The sequence below is a fragment of the Cucurbita moschata genome, unplaced genomic scaffold (genome assembly GCF_002738365.1).
Source record: "Cucurbita moschata cultivar Rifu unplaced genomic scaffold, Cmos_1.0 Cmo_Scf00072, whole genome shotgun sequence".
Classification (NCBI taxonomy): domain Eukaryota; kingdom Viridiplantae; phylum Streptophyta; class Magnoliopsida; order Cucurbitales; family Cucurbitaceae; genus Cucurbita; species Cucurbita moschata.
Window position 1 is genome coordinate 342,989 of NW_019268588.1, and position 9,632 is coordinate 352,620.

General features: G+C 39.0%; 1 protein-coding gene across 1 annotated transcript; it reads left to right on the forward strand.

Moving 5' to 3' along the window:
• The first annotated feature begins 3,289 nt into the window (after window positions 1-3,289).
• On the forward strand, window positions 3,290-4,339 carry LOC111438222. The gene is made up of 2 exons (XM_023076187.1): window positions 3,290-3,421; window positions 3,504-4,339. Exons 1-2 carry the CDS (start codon window positions 3,290-3,292, stop codon window positions 3,708-3,710), a joined length of 339 nt encoding a protein of 112 aa, XP_022931955.1. The 3' UTR covers window positions 3,711-4,339.
• Window positions 4,340-9,632: the final 5,293 nt, after the last annotated feature.

Below are 9,632 nucleotides of genomic sequence, written 5' to 3' on the forward strand. Positions count from 1 at the left end.
TGATGACTCTTGCCGCCTTCTACCAAACAGTCCTAGAGGACGTCCTTTCTTGTCTCTTAGTGAGAGTCTGGTGAGGAAATCCTTGACGAAGGAAAATTGCGGAAGAAATTGGTGAGAGAATAAAAAATAGAAAATCAGAATAAAATAATAGGAAGAAAGAATAGGAAGATTTGAGATTTTTGGAAAAAAAAAAAACAGGGTGCTCATATTTATCATTTAATTGACCTAAAAATATACTCTCACGTATGTGCATAGATGACCTAAAAATAAGATTCAAACAACTAAGTTAAAAAAAACGTGAATAACTAAATAAGAAAAAATCACAGTCTTTTATCTAACATCCTTCTCATGCTCGCAAAGAAGGACTCGACTAAGGCAGTATGAGAGACGCTGCAAACAATGCATGTGAGTGTGGAACGTATCAAGGAAGCAAAGGTGCAGACCTTGAAGATTGAGTTCGAGACTATCCGCACAAAGGATGGTGAGTCAATAGATGACTTTGCAATGAAGTTAACGACAATCGTCAGCGGCATCTATTCATTAGGTGACGTGATGGGGAGATCTTCGTTGTCAAGAAGTTCTTTCGAGCTGTTCCCTCAAGATTCATGCAGATTGTTACCTCTATCGAGCAGTTCGGCGACCCCAAGAACATGTCCGTTGAGGAGGTGACTGGTTGTTTTAAGGTCCATGAGGAGAGACTTCGTGGCTGCGAAGACAAAGAGGAGGAGAAATACCTCTTACTCACACATGAGTGACTTGCATAGATGAAAAAGAAAGATGCAGATGACTTTTGTTTTCAGGTTCAAGTGGACATGGCAGCCATAACAAAGAAAAAAGAGGTTGTGGACGTGGCCACGGACGTGGTGGCAGAGGAGGTCATGACAATACCTCACAAACTCATGTAAATGCCAACCCTCGGAAGGATAAGAGTATGATCAAGTGATACTCTTTGTGAAAAATAAAGGCATTATGCGGCAAAATTTTGCAACAAGGAGCGCGATGAGGAGGCAAACCTCAAGTTCTCGGAGGATGAAGAGCCCACATTGATGTTGGTCAAGGAAATACCCAACTTGTTGATACTCAATGAAGAGAAGGTTATGGCGAACCCCTTCATAGACGGAGAAGACCAAGTGGTACCTAGACAACGGAGCGAGCCATCACATGACCGGAGATTGAGCAAAGTTAAAGGAGCTTGATGAGAAGTCCATTGAAAACGTGAAGCTTGCGACGGATCAATTATATCGATACACGGTAAAGGATCTATCTTGTTCTAGTGTAAGAACGGTGATCAATGTCTATTGACCAAGGTGTATTACATCCCGAGTTTGAAGAGCAACATTATTAGCCTTGGTCAAATGACAGAAGAAGGTAGCAGAGTGGATATAGTCGGCCTATTTCTTTAAGATATATGACCAAAATGGAGCCCTGTTGATAGAGGTAAAATGGTCATGAAACCGCCTATATAAGATACTATTGAAAGACTATCAACATCTTCCAAAAGTATCTATTGGCGTTGGCAGCAGGAAAGTGAAGAAGAAACTAATGGATCACGAGAAAAAGGAACCGAAAATAGATCCAAGAAGCAACTAGAGGCTGCTTCAATCAGCGAAGTGCAACCTACAAGTCGATGTGTTTCATCAGACTTATCATCTCAACCAAGATGGCCCAGAGGAAGGACGTAAGAGAAATGAGACTTCAAACTTGTCATTTTAACCAAAGAAACCTAGAGACCAGCCTAAAAAGAAGGTTGAAGGACAAAAGAATACCCTACAAGATGAAGAATTCTCTACGCAGAAGAGAGGAGTGGAAGAAATTGTATGCAGCAAACTTAAAAGGGACCAATCAAAGTTGAAACTAGAGAGCAACGTGCAAAAATTCTCACAGAGACTCTAGCAAGGGTCTCCGGGAGTTGCTCAAAGTAAAAATTTTTGAACAAAGTCAATCTTACGGAAGAGAATGGGAGTTAATAAGCTTGCCTTAGTGCCCCCGTGTCGAGAACCCATCGCCGGTGCCTCTTGCTACTTGCCTCTTTCACCGATTTGAGGTGCGAACACTCGCTCCTCCTTCAATTGAATTGGCTCCCCAGCCGTGCCTTTTGTTATGCACAGTTGGAGCTCTTCCTCGGGAACGCTTGTCATGGACCCCACAGACGTGTTTATCTTTGTGCTTTGCATTTTCGTCTAATCGAACCTGGGACGTGTTTATTTTTGGGCTTTGCATTTTCTTTGTGCTTTGCATTTTCGTCTAATCGAACCTGGGACGTGTTTATTTTTGGGCTTTGCATTTTCTTCTAATCGAACCTGAGACCTGTGCTTTGTTAGGTCAATGCTCTAACCACTTGAGCTATTCAACTTTATTGTTGATAAGTTGGCTCCTCTACAATGATATACCACCGATGGCTTCAACCGGGCTCATCCCACTTGTTGAATTTCGATAATCGGCCAGGGAAATCCTTTTATTTTCGGTGAGAGGAAATTGTTGATGGAAAGTTGTTGGAAGAAAATAACATGCGTAAAATAACAAAGAGAGAATTGCTGAAATTTTGACTGTGCTTGAAATAAGGTTATGAAATCTTCTTAACAGATTTGTTATTTAAATATAACTTATCCTAAGAATGGTCGAAGAGTGGCCAACTAAATCTGTGTCACTTTCTACAAAATTACGGTCTAAAACCGATTCGACGTGTGTTTGTCAAATGGTCAAAAGGTATTCAATTGAAATCGTGTGAATTCAGATTTTATCTAACAATCTAGACGAATTTTAAAATAATTGTTTAAGAGTTATTGGCTTGAATAGGTTTAGGGAAATTGCTATTGTTTAATTAGAAAGAATGGTTAGTAGTTGCTTAAGTTGATGAGAGAGTTTAAGAATTCTAGGAGATCACTTATTCTTTCTCCCGTCAAGAAAGATAATTGATAAACTACTCATGTGATTTATGTTATTTTCACTACAAGAAAGATAATTGATAAAAGCAAGTATTTTTAAGCTTTCTTTGCTTCAAAAGGTCTCTACCCTGAAGTTATTCCTTTAATTACTTGTTTCGATTGTGGGACATGTCCAACACACTCTTCACTCACTAAGCATTCATGTTGGTTTAGTTCCAAACTGAGTCGACATGAACTCAAGGAGTTCAGTTTTAGGGGACAGAGTCTGTTTCACGACGCTATGTTCAAGGAAGTCATGGCACCATTGACGTAGCCTTGGAAGCTGCTGCAATTGACTGGTTAATACTTCCTCCCCCAAAGCCTCTTCCATGGCTGGAGTCCAATAAGCTATGAAGTTAGCAACAATGTCCACAAATCCCAACGTTTCTCCTCCAAAGAACTTCTTCCCTTTCAGCTCTTCTTCTAATGCTCTCAATGCCTCACCTGCCTCTGCCACTGCCTCTTCTTTCTCCTTCCCCTGCCTTCTCCTCGCCTTTATCAATGCTTGCAGCAGCTGTGAATCCACAAAAATAGAAACCCAAATGATATCAACCACCTGATACACACACACACACACACACACACATATATATCAAAAGTGCTTACCTTGTCATCCATGAACTTGGCCCAGAACAGAGCCAGAGCTTTTTGATAGGGATCGTGAGGCAAAAGGGGGTTTTCCTTCCAAGTCTCGTCAATGTACTGAAGGATAACAATGGACTCTGCAATGGGCTTGCCGGCATGGACGAAGGTGGGCACCTTCTTGTAAACAGGGTTATATTTTAGAATCAAATCGCTCTTCTTCTTGTATATTTGTTCTTCAATGTAATCATATTGAATACCCTTTAGTTTCAGAGCCAATTCTACTCGTCGGCTGAAAGGACTGAACCATGCCCCAAACACCTCCACTTTTTCTCCCATTTCACCTTTCCTCTGCCATTTCCTCTTTCTTTCATTCCTTTTATAGCAGCTCCTAAATGAGTATTCTATATGTCGTAAGCCCATGCGACATCAAAGTGGGTATTCAAAATGGGTTTGTCTTTGACTTTGAGATGTCAGCTTGTTGTTTAGTTGGTAGAGAGGTAGGTTTTTGTGAGCAGGTAGATTGCATGATTTAGGGTATTTTCATCTCTACTTTCTTTCTTAAAGGATAGTTTTGGTTAGTTTTTGGACAATCCTTTAGTTTGATTTTGAAGGTATACACCCGCTATCCAATACGGTGTCCGTAAATGATATGGGTATTCGAGACAATGCCTTGATTGAACCTAGATGAATAGATGTTTGGGATGTTTCGAGATTATGAACGATATGTGGGCTCATTCTCGATGACATGACTAAGTGAGCTGCGATGGCCAATGATACCTTGTGACTTGGGATGACGTCAAGACCTATGAGCTATGTCGATTGGGAATCAAGATGACAAGATGACAAGATGTTAGATGTGACGTTGCATTGAGAGACCTTGACCCCGAGAAGAGGTAAGGTTGAGCCCAATGACTTGGCCTAGTGTAGAGACAAGTCAGTTGTGTCGCAGATGATTGAACATGCATGCGCAGGGGACATGTGGGACCGAACAAGCTTGGATCCTGCACAAGTAATGTCTAGTTGGCGAACACAAACCTCACCTAAGGTCTAACGAAGCCACAAAACCGGGTGAAAAATCTATATGCTTGGGTTCCCCTCATAGCTTCTCGTGAGCATGTCAAGTTCACAACGCCGCATGGTTGAGAAAGTATGACTGTGACACGTGGCGCGCTGTCCGCCAGATGTGCTTCCCCGGCCATTGGCGGACGTGTGTCGCACTCTCAGCTAGCTGTGATTGTCCACCCAACGCTTGATGAGTGTCACGCTCTCAGCTTGCCACGTTCGTCCACTTAGCGCTTGACACATGTTCACCTGCAATTCATCCTCCATATTTAGCTTTCCAGATTTTTGTGTTTTTCACATATTGAACCTATTTTCTTTTGATTTTATAAATTTTCTTATTTATCTCAAATTACCTTAGTTTCTTTGGAAAAAAAGAAAAGATTATAAACTTTTAATCCATATATACCTAAGTATTTTGCTCTTAGTTTTAGGACAATTCGAGAAGAAAATAAACACGTTAAAATATGGACTAAAACAGTATAACTTACAATCTTGCAAATTCTTGACATTCTTCGAAATGTCGTCTTCCAATTCGAACTAACTATGGCTTCCTTCATGAATCCTGTACGAAATTCCTCCGACATACCTATAAATCAAACCCTAAAAACTCTTGGATTTGGAGGAAAACTGAATTAAAAAATCTAAAATTTATACTTACCATTCTTCTTCAATTCTTGACGGAATTGAGTGACTCAAAGGCCCAAAATAGATGTCGCCAACCTAATTCAGCAAGTTTTGTGAAGGAAAATCGGCGAACTTCTATCTCTAAACTCGCTCTCAAGAATTCGTAAACTTTTTTTTTCCTCCTTACTCATTAGAACTCTTAGGGCTTAACAAGACCCCTCATTAGGCAAGGTGACAAAAGGATCATTTTGCTGCTCGGTTGACTTTGACCGACTTTTTCCTTAATTTTTACTATTTTATTTATATTTTTCTTGGGTTCGTGGAATTCTTTTAAGCAAATTTTTATTCTACCCAATATTGAAATTTAGTTTCTAAGACCATAACTTTGGACTTTATAGGAAAAAATTAGGTGTTTAATACTTTGTTGGAAAAAATTGGGTATTTAATACTTTGTTCGGACTCGAGTTACCATTAGTCTCTAAGCTTTTAAGAAATTTTAATTATTAAAATTTTAATATAACCATTTTTCTATTTTAGTTAGGATGATTTTTTTAATTGTTTGATAAGTTTGGCAATATTTTGACATCATAAATAACTTCAGATACACTAAATGGTTCAATTCACTATTACAAAAGTTCAATAATAGGTTAGCATTATTGTATGAGGATCTAGTTTAGATGGGAGAGCACTCACTTAGCATGCAAGAGGTACGGGGATCAATACTCTACATCAAGAAATTCTCTCAAACCTTGCCAATATCTTTTCTTACATTTTCTCTCTTTTGTTCCTTACGTTCATCTATATTGAGTGTGTCCGTTGTGTGATTTTAATAATACTCTTCCATTTGACGAGGAATTCTCGAATTCTCTGTACAGGTCTTCGACTTGTTTCCACTATAGGGAGGTTCTTCCATTTGACGAGGAATTCTCGAATTCTCTGTACAAGTCTTCTTACTTTCCTAACTCTGTCTTCTAGGATCATCTTTCTATTTTAGACCTATTCCGGGTTTGTTGTCGTTTGGATCGTGGTGGTAAGACTTTAGGTTACTCACATGGATTACTGGGCGAATTTTGGTCCATGTGGATAATGCCCTATAAGACATACCCTCGATTTTCTTAAGAACTTTAACTAGACCCTTGTATTTTATAACAAGTCATTGGTCTTTTTTTTTTATTGCAAATACGGAAATGTTCTAGCCTCAAGGCTAACTAAATAGGCACGCATGTATGCTTTCTATGTGGGCTTGGTCTCCTACTTAGAATTGGAGGGGGTAACGCTTTTTGTTTGTCCACTTCTTCATACGTTTGGAGGATTTTCTTAGGTAAAATCTGACCTATATATGTTGTCTGCTTCCATTCCCTTGTGAAGTTTTGAGTTTAAAGATTCTTCCGTGCAAATGGGTGGTCAATAATATGTGGTAGGGATGGTTGTCTCACAATTTCAAAGTGGCTCTTCTGAGTTGATGAACTAGTTTGGCAATTAAAGCAGAATTGGGCTACATCTAGTAACTGCACCCAATTTTTTTGACAAGCATCAATGAAGTGTCGTAAATATTCTTCCAGCAAACGTTTGAATCATTCGGTTTGTCCATTAGTCTAGGAGCGTAGCTCGAGGAGATATTCATCATTTTCGTCAAGAACAGGAATAACTATGTCTTGGATGTCTCGATATATCTGCCATCTTTGTCGCTAACGATGCTTGACGGAATACCCCACAACTTTGCAATATATTTGAAGAGAAGTTGGAGAGTCAATTTGACCGAGCATATCTTGGATGGGAGTATGAATGTGACATCGAGAATTGGTCGAGGATGGTCTTTTGACAATCTCGAGTGTTCATTTTGACAATCGGATGGGAGCATATCTTAGTGTTCATTTTGACAATCTCTAGCTTGATGCTGTCTATTGTTGCCATGAAGTCTTCAATCAACTCATTAAAAGGCTTCAGCATCGTCTTTTGTGAACTATCTTACTCTTTGACACGTTTTTTCATGTGCGCTATAGGGCTCTAGGAGCTACCTTGACTTTCTAGTCTACTCGGTTGTGTAGCTCTTTCTTTTAGGGAGTCAATCCTAAATATCAATTCTTTTATTGACAACCCATCCAGGCAGGTGCTCATAGCATCAATTCCTGTGATGTTTTCATTTAGTTCTACCCCTCGTTCTTCTAGGATGCCTATGTCAAGTACTTCTTTGAGGAACAACATTTCATGTTCGATCTCAATGAGTCGCTCAACTTACGACTTACTCGAATGCTTTGTTGCAGACATCGTTTTTTTTCTTTAACGGGACTAAGAGCTAACTCAGCTTTGCTACCACTTGTCACAATCACACTCCTTTCGACAAAAGAACAACAATTTTGCACCACTTTTTCTAACCTAGCGAACAAGTTAGCCGTGTAAAAATCTTAGTTTATGTAAAAATAATACAATAGTCGAGCTCGAGCCACTTTTTGAGAGAAAATATTTTAGAAAATGTGGTCGAGGAAAATCATTGAAAACAAGTTAAAAGTAAGCATTGTAAAAGTCAATTGCATTGAAAATATGTAGGCAAGAGAAAATACTTGGTCTAGAGAGGTTTGATGACTACTTAGTCCCCCTTAATACATTTTGAGGCGATTCATATTTGACTGGAGTAGACATGATTTCGTCGAAGGGTCATAGAACATAAAATGAAATATGAAAGTAACACAACGTGAAAGCCAGTAAAAGAATTTGACATGGCACGGCCATGCAGGCACAGACAACATGTCTTGGATAAATATGACCTTGACACTTGACATGCAAGATTTACGGAGATTAATACCTCACATCTACATTTCTCCTTTTTTGTTCGTTCTAATTTAAAATTTTAATCTTTGTTATATTATGATCAGCTTTGTTAATGGTTTAGTAAGCATTCATGATTTTATATGCTTTTAAAATTTACTTTTATGTTAGATTATAAATATTTGTGAACCATTAGGTTTCATTGTAATGATATGTACTAGCTTAGATTATAGAGCACATTCTTTACATCTCCATTTTTTCTTTAATCTTTGTGCAAATTTAAAAGCTTAATTTTTGTTATATTATTGATAGACTTTGTTAATTGTTTAGTAAGCTCTAAAATCATTCATGATTTTATATGCTACCTGAAGTTTATTATTTTCATATTAAGTTATAAATGTTTATGAATGGATGCAAAGAGATGTAGCTTAGATGGTAGAACACTCGGTTAATATGCTTAAAGTACAAAGATTATAGAACGCTTGTTTAGCATGTGAAAAGTATAAGGATTAATACCCTGCACACTACCAAAGGATAGAACATGACCTACTTGGAGAACCCTACTACACTAATCGAGCGTAGGGCATGACCCTACTATTGCCACAAAGATAGGGCAAGGGATAGGGCATGGGGACGTAACTCTTCCCAACTACTTATCATGGAATTTGACTAAATCTTTTGGTGTCCTTATCAAGTATTTATGAGGTGCAACCTTTAACCATTACTCTCACACTTGTGGACCAGATCCCGACCAAGGGACAGTTGGGAATCCCTTGATCGTACCCACATAAGGCCTTTATATGACACATTGTATTTTAGGGCCCGACATCGCTACTCTAGCTCCTGAAGGATTACAATGAACGACTATCTATGAGGTGTAAGCTCGAACTCTTCCTAATTACTTAACCTGGAGCATGACTAAACCCTTTCAGTGTCTTACTGGGGTAAGTATCTATGAGGTGCGACCTCTAAATATTACTCTTACCCCTATGGACGAGTTTCCAACTAAGGGATTGTTGCGAATCTCTTGGTCGTACCCACACAAGGTGTAACAACCCAAGCTCACCACTAGCAGATATTGTCATCTTTGGACATTTCATGTCCACCCCCCACCATCTCATGTCCACCTCTCTTCGGGGCTCAGCCTCCTTGCTAGCACATCTCCTGGTGTTTGGCTCTGATACCATTTGTAACGTTCCAGACCCACTGTTAGTAGATATTGTCCTCTTTGGGTTTTTCATTTTGAGCTTCCCCTCAAGATTTTTAAAACACATATGCTGGGGAGAAGTTTTCACACCCTTGTAAGAAATGTTTTGTTCTCCTCCCCAATCCATATGGGATTTCACACGAGGTCTCGAAGACTCCCGATTGTCCTAGTCTCCTAGGGACGGAGGGTACGACCCTTGCCACGTTCTTTGATTTGGTAGGTTCTGAACCTAGGTTCGGGATTGCTCATTGCCCTAACACGTACATTCATGATTCTTGGTAAGGTTCCTAACCAATCTTGAAAAGTTATTTAGAACAAAAATTAATGGTCAGTCATGAGGTTCTAGATACAACCTAGTATAAATATCTTAGAATTTACAAGCTAAAGCACTCATAATTCCAAACATAAACTAAAAACTACATTCTCATACTATTCCTACGAGTAAATTTGTGCAAAATAAATCT

Coding starts and splice junctions, on each gene's coding strand:
- LOC111438222 (XM_023076187.1), top strand. CDS start 3,290: ATGTCCACAAATCCCAACGTTTCTCCTCCAAAGAACTTCTTCCCTTTC. Junction 3,422..3,503: donor CCTGCCTTCTCCTCGCCTTT/ATCAATGCTTGC, acceptor ACACACACACAC/ACACACATATATATCAAAAG.